The 18,119-nt window shown below is 32.6% G+C and overlaps 2 protein-coding genes and 1 non-coding gene across 6 annotated transcripts in view; all 3 read left to right on the top strand.

The window, feature by feature from the left end:
* The window catches only part of LOC123713502, a 68,006-nt gene extending 57,242 nt beyond the window's left edge, over positions 1 to 10,764 (top strand). For all 3 annotated transcript variants that reach the window (XM_045667200.1, XM_045667201.1, XM_045667202.1), the window contains exons 5-10: positions 124 to 257; positions 6,697 to 6,841; positions 7,182 to 7,444; positions 7,511 to 7,633; positions 7,701 to 7,991; positions 8,064 to 10,764. In XM_045667200.1, the coding sequence (XP_045523156.1) occupies positions 124 to 257; positions 6,697 to 6,841; positions 7,182 to 7,444; positions 7,511 to 7,633; positions 7,701 to 7,991; positions 8,064 to 10,355 (3,248 nt within the window). In that variant the 3' untranslated portion in view covers positions 10,356 to 10,764. The remainder of the gene's footprint in view (positions 1 to 123; positions 258 to 6,696; positions 6,842 to 7,181; positions 7,445 to 7,510; positions 7,634 to 7,700; positions 7,992 to 8,063) is intronic.
* Positions 10,765 to 12,348: 1,584 nt separating this feature from the next.
* Positions 12,349 to 12,430, top strand: Trnal-aag. Its single transcript has one exon. It is a non-coding gene; the product is annotated as a tRNA-Leu (tRNA).
* Positions 12,431 to 13,222: 792 nt separating this feature from the next.
* LOC123713533 overlaps positions 13,223 to 18,119 on the top strand; it is a 67,341-nt gene continuing 62,444 nt past the window's right edge. For both annotated transcript variants that reach the window (XM_045667246.1, XM_045667245.1), the window contains exon 1: positions 13,223 to 13,370. The gene's annotated coding sequence lies outside the window, so the exon portion shown is untranslated. The remainder of the gene's footprint in view (positions 13,371 to 18,119) is intronic.

Here is an 18,119-nt window from a genome sequence, read left to right as displayed (position 1 = left end):
AAAAATTTCCTACCTCCGCCATTTATCAAGTATTTCAATCAGAAATTAGAAATATTTATAAAAATTTAGATGAAAGTAATTTAAGGCCGATAAAAATAAGCTGAAGAACTAATCATTTTGCAGACGTAGAAGATTCAGTGTGTGCAGTGACAAGTGCTCAGTACCTTTCATCGTCTGGTTGGGTTACTCTCCGAGATTTGGTGGATAACGACGTCCCTTTCGGCCTGTATAGGGATGAGGGCAGCACATACTTACAGGTAAGTCTTTTCAATCGATGCATCCTTGGGTTCAAGGCTGAAACCTTGGATTTTTCTATTAAATTCTGCATTACTTTGTGTAATATATAATTGTTTGGGAAACGCAAAGAAAAAAGGGTTTCGATCCTGTGATCGCTCACAAATTTTTCTTTCATTTTGCGCTGTTAACACTAGCGTGTTTGGTGAATGAAACGTCGCAGGAACGGGAATTTGTTTGACTCGAAACTGGCACGGAAAACTAATGCAGGAGATGGAAACAAGGCTAAGCCTGCATTACGGATGTACCATACAATGAATATAAGTCCAAATCGTATGAATTTCTAAAAAGCCAGTTTTCATAATCGTATTATCCAGACCTCCGAGGTAATATTTAATTTTATCAGCAATAATCAACCGCCCAGTACGAATTAATTAAATGTAATATTAGTCCAAAATGGCCAAATTACTATCACATGTTTATTACAACGTTATCAAGAATAGGTAATTAAAGTATTGGTCGTTTTTTCGCAAAATTTGAGATTTTATCAAAAAGTCGGAGACTTAATAAAATGAAGCATTATCAAAAACATTGATCTTAATAACACGTGAACTGGATGAGAAAGGCATCGTGGATTTTATCTTAATAAACACAAATTAATCGTAATGGAATGTATTGACGTTTTACATTATGATCCGACGCCGAGTCTTGCTGGAAGGACCATTCTTGATTATTAAACATGGTGTTGTTAAGGGGCTTTATTAAGGTAATAAAGATGGTATCTTGACGGATACACTTGCCGATGTTTTGATACCTTTTTCATAAAAGTATGGTCTAGTCACTCCTAATACATTCATAGCTAATACCCCACCTAACCATCGCTGAAGTCGGATAGTGCCCACGTTGCATTCTGTCGGCTAATTGGAAAGCTTGCTTAGAGCATATATATATATACAATTTACTTATACTCGTAATCACATGACACTGTTAATTTCAAACCTAAGAGACGAAATTCACATTTTTTATACATATAACCCTTGTTTCCTTGGTCATATTTTTATCATAAGGAATTACAATTCTACACAAATAACGTAATATATAACTAAGTGTTGTATGAATTTCAAAATTCGAATCTAAAATATGTAAGAATAAATTCTTACCTGTCCATATCGTATCCCTAGTTAAAATTATCGTGATTTATCGACACTTTACGTTTTTATGGGTTTCTTTCATAAATATTGTACTGATCACTGTTTACGCAATTTTTTAATTGCTTTTTGTTCCATTAGTTTTGTCTAAATACTGGTTGCTTACCTTAAATAATTTACTGTTTTTCTCACAGTTGTTGCTTGGAAGAGATCGCTCGAAAGCGATAAGGCCGCCAGTCCTTTTCATTTAATTATGACAATTGTTTTATATAAAAAAAATTAAGTGATCACATCCAGGAATATCTCAATACAGCCGCTTTGGACATAACGTAAATGTGCAGTCGCGAGCTCGTAAAACTTTTATCTCATCGGGAGCAAATACCGGTCCGTTTGACGCGAGCTCTTCATAAAAAAATAATGTTTTTTAATATTAATGTTTGGAACAAAGCCTTCAGCTTGGTGGTCTTTATTTGTTAAACGATTTGAATTTGGTACACATCGATACTTTTCGAATGACAATTTAATTCAAAACTCAAACTGCTCTGCAATCATTCCGCTATAACCATATTCAACTACAGATATAAAAATAAAAGTCTCAGATTTCTAAATGTGTTTCGTGGTAATTTGTCAATCTAATAAGCAAGCAGGTCAGCTTCCTATGCCTGACACGACTTTTTGGACCACCGCATGCCGGTTTCCTCACGATGTTTTCCTTCACCGTTAAAGCGAAATTAAATGGGCACATAGAAAGGAAGTCGATTGGTGCACAGCCGGGGATCGAACCAACGACCTCAGGGATAAGGCCACTAGGCCAACATTGCTCAGCCTATGTACCACGAATGCAGTTATTATATACATAGAATATGTAAAAAAATATAATTCATATTAAAATTTTACCTTAAACTTGGTTGGCCTGAAAGTCCCAAAGCCCCTGCCTGGTCACGTAAGTATTCTAAAGATTTGGCCGTTTTAGTGACCTATAAATTGATGAAAGCTTTATTTCCCTTAACGCTTATGACTTGAAAGACGCGATAGCAGGTGAATTCTAAAAATGCGTGATAGTTAGTTGATTGAAAAGATGCAAAAAATGTCGCAGAAATAACCATAATATGTGATAAGTATTGGTTTATTATGAAATTGTCTTTAAAAACCTGATTAAAATTCCACCCATATCTTCTTACGTGTAAATTTTTATATCAAATACAATATATTTGCTTATTAAAAGTAGATAAGGTAAAATACAATGAATCAACAATATGCAGATATGTTAATTCCAAATTTCTCTTGTACTAAATAACATTTTGGCATATAACTTATAATTGTATGATGATCCGAACTTTGTCAGTAAATATCTTTTTTAACTCCCGACGTAGGGAGAGGGGAGCTCGTGACACTTTCTTTATATCTACGCTTTTCTGGAGTAAGGAAGATTTTTATATCTTTATTTGAAGATTTATATTGATAATATGACGGTAATATTGGACCTCCCATGTATGCTGGTACCAGTGTCTGTAAAACTCGAAAGTTATCGCAGGTTACCTAATTGTTTTATAGAACAGAGGGCAAACGGGCAGGACTATCATCTGATTTTAAGTGATACCGCCCACGGACACTCTCAATGCCAGAAGGCTCACATATGCGTGTTGTTTTCAGAATTGGTAATTTTGAAATATTAAATAAAATTCTGTTCTTGAAGGACCTTAAGTCGAATTTGTTCGGAAATACTTCAGTGGGCAGCTGTGCATTGACATTAATTTTTTATCATAAGTAACAGGACAACGGGCAGGACATTCGATCATGTTATGAAATATTATTAATATGAAGTCCGCTTCATCCATCAGATGGAATTCGACCTTCAACTTCTTATAGCAAAACAATTCAAATCGCCTAAGCTAAGTTTTTCCTTATAACGAATGTTTATATCCATTCACCTGTTTAATAATCATAAACACTTATCAAACGGCGTTTATTGCTTAATAAAAATACACATAAAAATTGCATGTTAAATTATTTTATCAAATATTTAAGGGTCCATTAATTGTAGTTATAATTTAAGTACTAAACGTTGCTTTTACCAGCAATCCACTTTATGGTTTAAACATATTTATTTATAACAGCTTGCCAACGCTCGTCACACTGATACATTGGTACAAGACAAATAAAATACAATATTGAATGAGAATATATATAACGCAGATAAAGATAAAAAATATATACAAAAAAATTCGGTATACAAACGACGTTATTATGTCACTGCGCTAATTAAAGATTTAAGTTGGCGCTTGGTAGATAGTACCAGTGACTCCAGAGCTGTTGCTTTCCTCGCTCAACGTATTACTATTGCAATATACCGAGGAAATGCTGCCAGCGTCAAAGGTACACTGCCACAGAGACCAAACTTTTTAAATTTGTTTACCATATTCTTTTAATTATTTTTATTATTACTATGTCCTAATAATCTTTAAATAGGTTTGTAATATATAATACTTATTGTTTAGTATATATGCTGTCAATAAATTATATAAACTAAACGAAAATCGATTGCATACAATTGCGATTACGTTATTATTATTAAGTTCATTAAAAAGATACAAAAAATGTCAGCAGAAATATCCATAATATTCAATAGGTATTGTTTATTTTTAAATTGACTTTAGAAACCTGATTACAATTCGACCCGTATCTACTTTGGTGTAAATATTTATATAATATATTTGATTTAAAATTATGATTTGGACCTGAAGTAAAATATTACATTTTTATTTATCCTGTTATAATTAAAAATAGATACTATACAACTATATTTGTCCTACAATAAAGTTCACAAATAAGAGTGCGTCTTTTTTTGAATTACAATCTAGCATTATTATTTATTAACAGTCTTAATGTTCTATAATGTTTTGACACTATGTTTGTGTGTCCGAGAATCGTCTATTATCGTAGAGTATCGTTTTTATTTTCTACTGAGTATTAGATTCTTATTTGTTTTTTTTGCGACTGAAGCGCAAACTAGCTCCTGTTGTCTCTGGCAGAATGACCAGCGCTGTGGAACAACTCTGCTCCTCAGTATAATGCTGAGCCAGGGCCAATTACAACCACAGCATACACGCATTACACGATTAAACCTTTTTCTTAAAAAAAATGTTATCTCTCTATTATTATTCTTTTTTTTAATTATTTTTATTTTTTGATTACTGTTATTATATGTGTTTCTGTGTGTATGTGTGTAGTAATAAATGTTATGTTTATGTCTATGAATAAGCTCCAGCACTGGGGTGACCTGTACTGTCTACCAATGTTCGATGTTACCGTGCGAGCAAGTTTTATTGCTGAGCTCGAACCAATGACATCAGGGATGAGAGTCGCGCGCTAAGCCAACATTGCTTCATTTTATCTTAATACAATCGTCACAAAAACTCAAATGTCTAGGTACTTGAAAAGTATGACTTGCTATATTGAGAAAGTCAATAAATATGAGACAAAGATATATTTTGTATTAATAATTTAAATTTTCATTAGTTCTATGACTTTTAAAGTGATTTTAGTTTACTATTAACGGTAACTATATAAAGTTCTCTTGACTCTAAATGTTACCCAACACTTTATTTCTGATAAAAAGTTCGAATAAAACTCACATTATTTTGACCTTTTGAAGTTACACTTCTTGCTGCTCGTTAGGGAAAAATGATGAGAGTAAATTTTTATTTTGTGATATGTAATTAAACTTTATGTAACTAGATAATGCATTATATTAAAACTTTCAATAAAAATCTTTTTTCTATTGATAGTGTCATTTTCTCTACAAATGTAGAATAAAATTTTTGAAAAAATACACACGAGCTTCTTAAAATCACCGGCACCGTCTCGTTTACGACTAGATGACTACCGTTTTCCTACACCTACCAATGTATTTTGCGGAGATACATGTTATACGTGACATTACTCTATATTTTGTTATAATGTACGGTGATTAAGATTAATAAATATTTCTAATTATTTAATTACATAATAGCCGCCCCCGGGAACTTCATTTCACCTTAATATCACTTTTCACTTAGCCTACCTGTATAGTAAGTACATAGATCATATGGAGCATATCTCTATGATATTCCATAGTGTCTGGTAGATTTTCCGACATGAACGACCTAAGTACTAAATAATATTTTTCAAATTTTTCTCGTTACCAACACCTTCTTCAGAGTGCAAAATATAAATTAAAAAAACTAAGGAATTGAATCATAATATAAGAATATATACAGAAATCTGATGTAGTACATCTGGTTTATTTTATTATGGTATATCCATTATGATTGCTAAAAAAGTAGTAGTTGTCCTCGTATGTAGAAAACCTAAACCGACTTCACCATTACAATTCAAAGATTTATAGTGTGATACCATTATTTATAACTTAAATACGAAGTAAGCGGTGTCTTTGATGCAAAGCATCCCTTCAATTTGTAATCAAACATAGTGGGTGTAAAATGCGACACTCGATGAATTCTTTGATAAGGCATGGCGAGAAAAAAGCAATTTGTACGAAATGTCCACATTCATTTCATTTTGATCTGCACGATACAGGAATAATCGATGTAACGCTGTTTAGAGTTGAGGCATGAGGCATGATTTCTGTATGATTGTAGAAGTAATTCTTCAACTGCAAACATATTGTAATATTTATCTATATATGTTATTTTAAGTTAGTTAAGGTAAGTAATTTTATAAAATTGTTAGTGTTACGTAGAAATTATTATAAGAACTTAAAATTATTAATGTCAAATGACAGAGATTATCTCTATGAAGGATTTATACAAAGGACACCGTTTAATGTTACATATTATAATTTTATTATATTCTTCTGTAAAATAAATATACAAAAAAACATGTTGTGTACTTATGTACACGCGTTAGAAGTTATACTTCTTTGAAAGATAAAAATATAAAAAGATTAAAAATTTTATCTTTCCCCTTATTCTACATTTGTAGAAAAAACGACACTAATAATAGAAAAAAGGTATATAAGGTATATATAAGGTATATAAAGGTATATATAGAAAAAAGGTAGATAGATAAAGTTTATTTAAATATCACAAAAAAAAATATTTCTGCATAGTTAAAGAAATGGACATCTTTTATTTTTTAATGTTGACTATGCTTATATCAGGATTTCGGTTTTTTGTGATTTGCGCGCGCTTCGTAAAAATTTACTCTCAACAATTTTCCCTAACGCGTCAAAAGTCATTCTTTTTTTATTGTAATAAATTAATAATCTTTCTTCCTAAGCTCTAACACGTGTTAATTCTATACATTGTTACAGTGGAAAGGGTCATCAGCGTTACACGCAAGACTGGAGGGCAGGTTGGTGGCAGCTCACGTGCTGTGTTCAGCTCCGCCCCCCGCCAGACTTGCAACGTCATGCGCTGCGTTTCGAGTCGCCGGCGCAACGCATAATGCTCTACTTGGTAATCATTTACACGTTTAATGATAGTGAATAATTATTAGCAAGATTATTATTGGTCTCCGATTCAATATTCATTAACTTAATTGTGTAGGGCGGTTCGCAGATTCTAATAATTTCCAGTGATATTTGTGAAATAGTCAGATACGCTATTTTAATCTTTAAAAATATGTGAACTATACTTTCTCTCGATTCTAGCTATAATTATTAAAATATCACTAAGTGTTTAAGCACAACGCCGTTGCAATTTGATTGGTGAGTTTCTGCTTTTCTTCGATAAAGATTAAGACAAAGAGTAAGTAAGATGTTCTTTTAATTCAATGTAGAGCTATTATATATTTCAGATGTAAGATCAATTCCTTTCCATGCTGGAGAAACGGTGACAGTTGAGCCAACCACACAAAGCCACGGCTTGAGCGTCCTAGAATCTCTAGCTATTGGAGTGTGTGTACTAATGCTGGTCTTCATTTACGCTGTTGGTATAATATTCTATATACATTATAAGCAGAAACAGAGGAGGAAGTCTAAGGATCCAGAATTGAACATTACCAATACTATCAGTGAAAATGGTTCAACTATTGATTCGAGAATCAATATGGATAGTATGGTAAGTATACTAAATTTTTTTTTTTTTTAGAAAAGTGGAATTTCCTAATATTAGATTGTTTTGCAGAGACTGAAAACCAATCCTTTGCTAGATACAATGACAGGGGATTATATAAATGAAGCAGGTTTGTCTGATGTCAGTGAACAGACAGAGGACACAATTGATTCTTCTCCTTCTAATTATCATAAAGTAAGTTTGTTTACATTAAAAATTATAACCACATAAATTTCAATTACAATTATCATATTAATTTTAGTTCCAGGAAAGAAATTCTAGTGTAGTATCAGCAGTCGTGCATACGAAAAGAAAGAAGCCCACGAGACCAAACATAAGAGCTGCATCTACTCCCGAGAGATTAAATGAAAGATTTCAAAGAAGGTCTACATCGCCAGAAATGGAAAAGGCTCCACATTCAGATGTTTCAATTTTGCATTGCAACATAGAAAATAACTTCATTGAGAATATACCTCAAGTAACAAACGAAGAGCCAGTTATTAGAAGAAAGTTATATTTTAATCCTGTGTTTTTTGAAACCGAACACTTAAAGGTATGAAAGAATGTTTTATTTCATATTTATTGTTAGATTAATGTTTAAATCAATTGATTATTTTGATTTCAGAATCCACCTCCAGCTGCGATCGATTTTCTTAATAAACTTCGTGAAGTTATGTCAATTGCAAAAGAAAAAATGACATCAAAACGATTCATACCTAATCTATCAGATATTGCTGAAGAGGAATCGTATCATACCATAGATCTTGGGTGGGATATTCCATGTGCACGACGTGGTAGAAGGTTTAGCGCGATCAGTCTCAAAAGAGAAAATAGTAGGAGACAAATCCACTGCGGTGGATGTCCAGGTTGTGACAGTAGTAGGGGACAAAATACAGGACTGATACGGTCTAATTCTTGCAAAACATGTGTTAGTGACGATTATAAGCAAAAGATTGTACAAAAGTGGCTAGAAGACGTTCCTTTACCAACACATGTGCCTAAATCGACTAAAGTAGCTAAAGTAAGTGGAACACCCAGGGTTATTGAGCCAAAAGAAAAAGATGAAATGCGTATTAATCTAGCAGAAACTCTTCGTAATGAAGAATGTGAAACTTTAATAATTTCCGAATCTATTTTAAAGGAAATACTTAATGATACAAGCACGAACAAAAATAATGAAAATACATTATCAAAGACAGAAAGTGGAATCGACATAAATGAAAATAATCCTAACTTCACACAACATGAGAAAAGAACAGATTTAAATCATGCTACTCGACGAGTTCGAAAGAAATTACCACCTCCACCTCCACCACCAACAGCACTGCCAAACGTTGACGATGAACCAGAACCAGTCTTACCGGAAGTAAAGGAAAAGATGGGAGCAGTAATTAGAGAGTTAAATAAATGCCAAAGAATAGCACCCGATCCTCTAAATGATAAAGTTATTTTACCCGAACAAGCTACACCGAAAATAATTATACCAGTTACTGCGGCAGATTATGACACGACACCAAATATACACAGAAAAGAGTTTTATATGTCAAGAGATGTTGATATAGACTATGATAGCTTAGAACGAGGTAATAAACACAGAAGATTTTCACTTGATTTTGGCTCTGATTTATCTCAACAGGATGATATTCCGAATCAACAGAATTTACAAAAATCGCGGGAGAGGCTCTCCCGTAGTTGGCGCGATTTAAAAAATGCAATTGATAGTAATTTCTCGTCACTGCAGCCGGTGCCTCTCGAAACTGACACTAAAGGAGCGTCGCATACTAAAGATATATTTGTACATAGTTTTGAACCTATTTACAATAACATTGAAAATCTAGGACCATTAACCATTGAAGTTCGTGGATCCCCCATAGAAGAACGAAAACCCGAAAAAGAAGACTTTGATCCAGATACGCTTGATCGTAAGCCAAAAAAAATTATGGAGACACAAGAAAACAAAAAGTGTGTTGAAAAAATTTTGTTAAAGTCAGGGGGAAGCTTTAAAAATAAACTCAATATACCCCAGGCCCAAAAAGAAAAGACTCCGCCCGAATCGGCGTTTACAAGAAAGATTGGTAGCTTACGCCAAATTTATGAGGCAAAAAATAGAGATCCAGGTGGTGAAGTAGGAGTTTATGAAAGACGAGGAAGTATTCCACATGATCCAAAAGAGTTGTCAGAATATGTCAAAAAGCTAGATTTACTACGATCTAACGACCAAAGTGATCAGAGGCAAATTTTACAAAACAAGCACAAATTAGATATGCTTTCAAAAAATTCTTCAATACATAATAGCCCCCATAGTGATCGCTACCAATCCTCTGAAGAAAGAGATAAATTTCCATATATAATTGAGAACTTACAGACTCGTAAATCGGGTCGGCGTTCAGTAAGAACACGAACGCGTAGACTAGATCTAAATAAACCCAAAACAGAAGACTCAGGTTACTTGAGCACTGACTCTAACGAATCCAAGCGTCGAACAAGATATCTAATGCAACTAAAGCCAAAACAGCAAACGCCAGATATAATTTCAAAACCTGTTCCAGCCTTGAGTCAGGGCCTTCTGATAGAATCAGATACAGATGAGTTAGAGTCCTTGGGTGACGGTCGTAGTGAATCTGGAGGAGAAAGCGTAGAAACTGATTCAGTATTCTTCGGAAACTTTAATGACTCTAAACGAATGTATGAAGAATTAAGACTGGAAGAAGAAAACAGAGAGAAGTTAACTCGAAGTCAAGAACAAATTGATTCAGGCTTCGCAGGTGAAACGAACATTATATTAAGTGGTGATAGTGACTCTGAACATAAAAGTGTTATTTCTATTGTGACTGGTAGAGACGGCAGAGCCTCAGTCACTTCTAATAACTCAAAATTGGACGATTCGACATACGTTCAATCTGTAGAATGCTCATAATTAGTTATAAGATTATTTAAGTCATGTATTTTTTTTATTATTTTCACAAAGACTTTTTAGACGTTAGCCACCGAATTATACCTCAATAAGGAATAAGGTTTTGTAAATATACATATCAATTCGTACATCATATTTGTATAATAGTACTTAGTATAGTATACGTATTTAGTAATCAAAGAAAATAATAATTATTGGACTATGTCTAGAAAATTATGACCGGCCGGTTGTGCAATCCCTTTAGTATATTTGATTTAAATTTATTTGTGCAATTTCGATGCTAAAATAAACTTCTTAATGCTATTAATTTATAATTTAGGTGTATATAAGCAGAGATCTCGATTAACGAGGTGAAATAAGGCTGCATATATAAATTTTGTGTGTAATTGTACATACAATAATGTACTGTATAATGGTGTCTATTATTAGTTGAATTTTTCAATAAAGATTACTATGGAAAAATTATTTTATTTATCGTAATATTTTGTTAATAAAATATAATTAAAAGAAAACATTTTTTTAACCGGATTAAAGCTATTTGTATTATTATAAACTTATAATTATTTTACATAATTTTAAATTTTCCGACGTTTCGCGTGCTTTACAGTGTGCGTGGTCCGGTGACTAAAAAAAATAAAACAAAAACTAAACTAACTAACTTACTTTTAATAATTACATTCACTGTTTTCTATCATCGGAGCAATTTTAATTGCGCATATAGAAACATGAAAATGACATGCTCTCTCTCACAAGTTCAGGGTTAAAAATCGTTTAACCCAGTGGGTTCAAAAATTATTGATGTATCTGACAGCAGTTGAAGCTAAAATTTGAGTTGTTTTTGTAGTATTTATTTGATTAAAATCAAAATATCATTTACTGCCAGCTCTCATATGAAGAGGTAGAATGGATGGGAACAGCTGGCATTAACTCTCCGTCACTCTTTTAAATTACAAAGTTTTTCACAAAGCGTAATAGGTTCAATAGCTGCAATCATCATGCTCCTTCATATCTTAAAGTAATTAATTATAGCAATGAAAGATAACTAAATAAGAAAACAAATGCTTGCCATGTGTCAGCAATAGGCATGATAAAATAGCAGTACATACATTTCTACTACGGTAAAAACCTCATTCAGACTAGGGTAAAAACCGCCTTGATCGGGGAAGGCGAGGTCTATTAATGCGTAGTTCACTCACTCCTGTGTATTTGAGGCCCAAGTCTCCCGGGAGACGCCCTTGTCGTGAGGAAAATGTTCATTCAAGCTGAGCTAGGCTCGCCAAAATAGCCCGAGTTGAGCAGTTTCTTTAGGGCTTAGGGCGAGATTAATTTAAATAAAAACTTCTTGGACCTTCGGGCCAGTCGTGGTTAAACTAGTCGAGGATTTTTCCTTTAGGTTGGAGCAAACGCAAAAATTCCTCCTCAACTTATCTTTATACATGTAACTTTTACCATAATTAGTTAATTACCAGATTATAGTCTAATTACCCGTATAAAATTAGCCTTATTATTTAATTTGAACCCAAGATTTCAAATAAATTCTTAAATAATTGACATAGATTTTGCTCACAATGATTCAATTGTGTAGGCTTCTTTTGTGATAGCGGTGAACAAAATAAAATGTTTTCTAATAATAGGCTCGCGCTATCTTTTGATAAATGTCTGGAACACTTTTAAGGAAAATTGCTTCGAGATACGATTGTAAAAATTGTAACTTACTTTACTAAAATTATAAAAAAATAAAACAAAGTTATTTAGGAACATTATTTTCTAAAACTTATTTGTTTTAACGTGAACTTATTAATTACGTTAGTGAACATACCTTTTTTTAATATTATTGAAATAAATAATGTAGGATTATGATAGAGAAATATTGTTTAAAATTGAAAAAATATAAATCTTTCTTATTTTTCATATACAATACGAGTATGAACTAAAATAAAATAGGTAGTTTTACATGTTTTAGCTTATAATCCGATATTTTAAACAACGCAGTATCGGTAGCGTGGCCGAGCGGTCTAAGGCGCTGGTTTAAGGCACCAGTCTCCTCGGAGGCGTGGGTTCGAATCCCACCGCTGCCAGTAACTTTTTATTTTTTCTTTCAAAAACATATTAAATTTGAAACTTATACAAAACTTTATAAACATTTAGACGTTTAAATATTAAATTGTAAAAGTTCCCACGCGTTATTACAAACAGCTAAGCAACATTATAATGATCCAATCAATAGCTACTGTCATTGGGTTTGACAGGCATCAATCAAATATCTATGTTTAATTTTAAACCGAGGTCCCTTAGCTCCCAGATTTTCTTTTGTGTGGTGATTAGCTTTCAATAAAATGTGTTTACCAAGCGATTACATATTTTGAAAGAATACAATTTTATATTTGACAGGGTCCAGTATGCATCTACGGTAAGATAGCTTTAGCTTTTGATAAATTACAAAACGAAAATATTCTTAAAGCATACCGACCAAAGGTCATCGAACTTTTATATTAAGATATTTTTATCAACAAACATATGCCCTTGAGATTTTCTGATGCGAATTTTATGAATGGTACATGTTATTTATATTATTATAATCTATCTATTACTTTATATTATAACTTTTGATAATACCAAAGACAATTAAACTTTGTCATTGATAATACTTATAGGTTTTATATTTGTATTATAATTCCCGTAATAACTTCCATGCCACATTTCAATCGCATTAAAGATAACATAATGTTAAGGTTTTAAGCCACACGCAACGCAAATGTTCTATCGAATCGATCAATTTGAATATGCATCCCCGTGCGATACAAGTGGAGATGACTCCGACAGGTGCCGCTGCCATTTATCCGTCACGCGCGGTACAGTCGAGTCGAGTATCGCAGAATCGAGAAAGCGGTAAAGCGTGCGTTACTTAGAAAAATCCAAATTTAAAAGTGCATAGAGTGAATTGACTTTTGTGTTTTAGAATGAGTTCCGATTTCAAATCTATCTAGTCTTTCCAGTTTTCTTTTTTAATTATCTTTGGTAAGTAATATTAATTCATAGATAATAAAATGTTCTAATTTAGTGAATTAAGTGTATTGTATTATAACAAAATTATTTAATTATAAGATGTTGCGGATTTGACGTCTATAAATTAATAGAAAATTTTAAATTGAATGAAAATGTGTATAAATATATAATGTTTGCAATTTCGCATACGTATTTTTAAAATATATCACGCGATAGCTTTAACGTCTCGTTGATTTTATTTTCTTTAGTGGGTCATTCTTATCGCACAGTTAAATTCATTAATTAGAGTTGAATTTGAACCCTAGATAGTACAAAATATAAGATATTTTTTTATATATATAAGAAATAAATCGGCGAAAGAATAAATTCTTATACATAATTTTTCTAAATAACTATAATATAGGCTTACATACATTATCTCTGTGTGTGTAGAAAAACACATTTACCAGCTCAATAAATAGTAGTTATTAAAAATAACTAATATCCCGACATAAAATGACCAATCAAACCTATTTTAAATTTGGCCGACTTTAGAAAATAAAGTAAGACGTATGATAATTCCAAAAGCTGCAAATATGTATATGTGCCTCCAACCACCTCTACGTGGAACCAACTGCTCATCGAGATATTTGCAACCCAATACGACTTAGGATCTTTCAAGTAAAGACGGATTCTTAAAAGCCAGCAAACGCATTTGTAAGTCTTCTAGCCACTGCTAGACTGAGGGGCAATTACAATCTTATCCCAGAAATATTATGTATGAACAATTATAATTTTCACGAATCAAACCCGGTACCCCAGGAACGACGTTCTCTTAGCTTAGAAACTCCAACATTTTTAGAAATCACAAAATAAATATTATATGTGTTTTAATTGTAATTAGTAACAAGTCATGAAACTTACGAAAAATGACACATTTAGAATCACGTACTTAGCATATAGTGAAAAGGTGTTATATTTTAAATCTAAAAAATAAATCTTAGACCATCAATAGATATTGTAAACATTATATTATTCTAAAATAATAGTTGTTTTTTTGGCCGAGCCGGGCCGCAATTGCTTGCGAGGTTCGTTCTTTCATTTGTTTGCCTCCTTCAGATATTAATATATATATATAAATTCCAATTTACCTCTCTTTCGAATTCTTCGCGATTATAACGGATTAAACAGTTCCGGAGCTGGATATATTCAGTAGTGGGATTATCGGTTTTAAAGAAAGCATTGTTGAGTGTCTATCACGAACCTAATACGCTGTTTTGCTGGGTTTATTTTCGGCTTAATAAAAATTTCTGGTATGTTTATAATATTTCTTTTTTGTAACTTATGTTAACCTAAATAGTCAATTCATTTTAGATAAAAGAGTTTTTAACATTCTTAAATCTATACGGTAAACTTTAATAAATAAATAAAAGCAAAGGAATCACCTCACAATGAATGAGAAAAGATTTGGAAACCTAAATCACAGATCATCCAATTACAACAATATTAACTGATAACCCTTTTTTGATAACCCTGTTTTAATTGGTGTGTTTATACAACTATAGTTTTTTGAGTAATATTATAATTACTTTAGTACATCACTTTCAAGCTACGACTTATGAATTCCAATTATATTTTCACCGTAATTTTATTTAAATAGAAACTCAATTGTATAACGATAGGTACATTAACTTAAAATTATGCGATACAGTTAAAAGTTCTACTATTTTCACAAGTTTATATAAAGTTTTCTAGTAACATTGGTGGACGACGTTCGGACATAAAGGTATTGTGTTAAACTAATATCGCTATTCAATGGGCCTTAGTAGAAAGGCAAAAACTAAGCGTTATATTTAAGAAATGGAAATTTCTAAAAACACAAAAAGTGTTAAAATGTCCGACTGTAGGTAAAATCACTAAAATATAAAAAATTGTTTACCCCTTACTGAATATGCACCTAAAATTAAAGTCATTGGTAACAAACTGTGATAGGGCTGGTGTTTTATTTCAATAATTAACAATTTAAATAGTCAATTGAAAACGAAAATGTCTAAAAAAAATATTTTTTTTTAAATAAAATAAAATTATTTTTAATTATTTATTTATATAATTTTTAATATTCCTTATGTGAGCTCGTCATACTAAGCTGTTTCATATCCTCTAGATGTAGATATATACAATAAGGACTTATCCAATATAAAAACGCACAAACATTCCCACACACACACATCAACAATTAAATTAATTTAATATTTAAAAAGGTTGTGGATTATAAAGAAATATATACAAAAGAATCGAGATTTTTTTATAGAGAGAAATATCTATAAAATTCAAATAGCTTCAAACATAAAACATTTTCACGATGAAAACGTCTCATGGGGTCGTCTAAAAAAATGTTTTTTTCTAGAACAAGGGGCAAACGGGTTGGAGGCTCATCTGATGTTAAGTGATACCATGATTGTGATACAACAAAACCCTTGGTTAGTACCGGTTATTTTTCGCTAATTGCAACATTTTTGTCAACCTATTTAGAGACTAAGCGTTAAGTGTGACCAATGTCTGTACGACAATATTGTTCTACAATGATATCTCTTCGTATTTTGGGGCAACCCTGCGCTTTATGACTATCAACTTGAACCAATTCGACTTAGGGTCCATCAAGAAAGGAGCGTACCAATTCTTAAAAAGTCGGGACCCTACTCGCAAGCCCTCTGGCATTGTAAATGACCATGGGCGGCGGTGTCACTAAACACCCTGTGAGCCTACGGTCTGTTTGCTCCCTGTACTAAATTAAAAGAAAAATGACTGAATTCCCTATATATTTGTATATCGAATGAAGTTTATTATTTTCCCTTACATGAGAAAACTAATACACTTTTTCAAGGCAACGCGAACACTTCCGAAGATTGTTCCGGTCTGTTCCCACAGTAATAAAAACAAGAGCCCTCGATATAAGTGCTGATAAGTACAATATTATGTACATGATTGTGCATTGTTCGTGCAATCAACCATGTATTGGGAACTCGTTACTATTATTTACAAATGCAACAACAACACAGCGATACAAATAGCCTTGGTTTTGGTCTCAGACACCTATATCTGTTTCGTGACATTTCCAATAACTTTTGCCTGACACACGCCGTTTTTGGATAAAAGGCAAGCTTTTGTTTTCCTTCACCGTTCGAACGTGTTATTTTCATGAAAAATTCTGGGCTGTTAGGGCTAAGACCTACCAACTCAGGATTGTCAAATACTCAAGCCACAAGGCCAACACCGCTTTGAGGGTTTTTGACGTTCTCATATTATGTATTAAATATCGTTGGACTGCTCAATTGTATGCCAATTTATTTCCGCATTAAAATTTAAGATAAAGAAAAATCTTATACAAACAATTTGATCTCATTACTGGTTTAACGGTGAGGGTGACGCCCTAAGGCGGTGCCGTCACCAGTAACGGTAGTAGCGACACCTCTATTGGCTGCTAAGCGTATTGCGAAAATTCATTAAGCGACGATGTGACGCACAAATTCTTCAAGTGTGTATAGAGATTATAAAATCGAAATAAATTAAAAGTAGATGAAAAACTCTTTTGTTTGAATTGAATTGCTCCACGTAAAAAAGTATGTTTTACCGAATGAGGTATCGCTTATAAAAGAGAATTAATAGTTAATCGACACTGGGGAAATTGTCGGAGACACAAAATTAAAGAAAATAATATAAAATATTTTCATTGTCTGTTTAAATATCTTTTGCAATGTTTAAAGTTTATTGTTAACAAGGCATTTCCGTATTGGCAGATATTTCCGTATTATGCAGGCAACGTTTCTATTATTTCAAATAGTTATTTGGACAATGCTAAAGATCGAATTTAAGTAAAAACGGCAAAATTTTGATGCAGAGGCGTTTGAGTATATCTCTGGTATGTAGTATAGTGTGGAGTGTAGTACAGTGAAAAATAAAGCTACTAGGCTAGGCAAAGCCTAATAATACACAAAAATTTATCGCTAAAAGCCAGGTTACCTAATCAGAAACATTCGGCACATCGCCCGAAGAACGAATTAACGATGGGGTAAAAATAACCTGGAATAGAGGCCGAAGACCAGTCGGCGAAGTGTTGAACGGCCTCCTACTAAGTATACCTAGAGGGTGGAGTGGAATGCATTCCACATTGGATGAACAGAGCGGGAAACCGAGGGAAATTTAGAGGAGATGCGTATATCCAACAGTATATCCAACAACGTCCACAGGCTGAAACGAACGAATCACAAACCGACTACTGTTAGTACAGTTAGTCTTAGAAATAATCACATTCGATTGTCTCATCAAATAATTTCCCTATTTTTCACAGTCAATGAACTTTACCGATTTAGAAAAGTGAATCTGCCTCAATTTAGACCAAGTTTGCGCAACACCGGTGATATTTAAATTACTATAAAAATTAAACGCGCGCGCCGTTATATTTGGATCCATATGCTGTGACGAGCTGACGCCCGCAACTTCGTCTACGAAGTTTTCTTTAATATTTCCTATTATTATGAAATAATAAAAACCCTGGTTTATTTTCTGTAATTATTTGCTGGACCTGTTTTCTAAAGAAAACTAAATTGGTAATATATAAAACATGCTATTGCTATTGGTAATATATAAAACATCTATTGTAAAGTCTGTTTTGAACTATCTATGAATGACTGTACTGTTCGAATAACTTCAACAAGATCAGAATAATTAACACACGAAATCCCTTTTTATACAATGTTTAATCAAATAAAAGTTCATTCACTC

The sequence above is a fragment of the Pieris brassicae genome, chromosome 8, assembly GCF_905147105.1.
Source record: "Pieris brassicae chromosome 8, ilPieBrab1.1, whole genome shotgun sequence".
Classification (NCBI taxonomy): domain Eukaryota; kingdom Metazoa; phylum Arthropoda; class Insecta; order Lepidoptera; family Pieridae; genus Pieris; species Pieris brassicae.
Note: the sequence above shows the minus strand (reverse complement) of the source record. Positions and strands in the feature narration are given on the sequence as shown.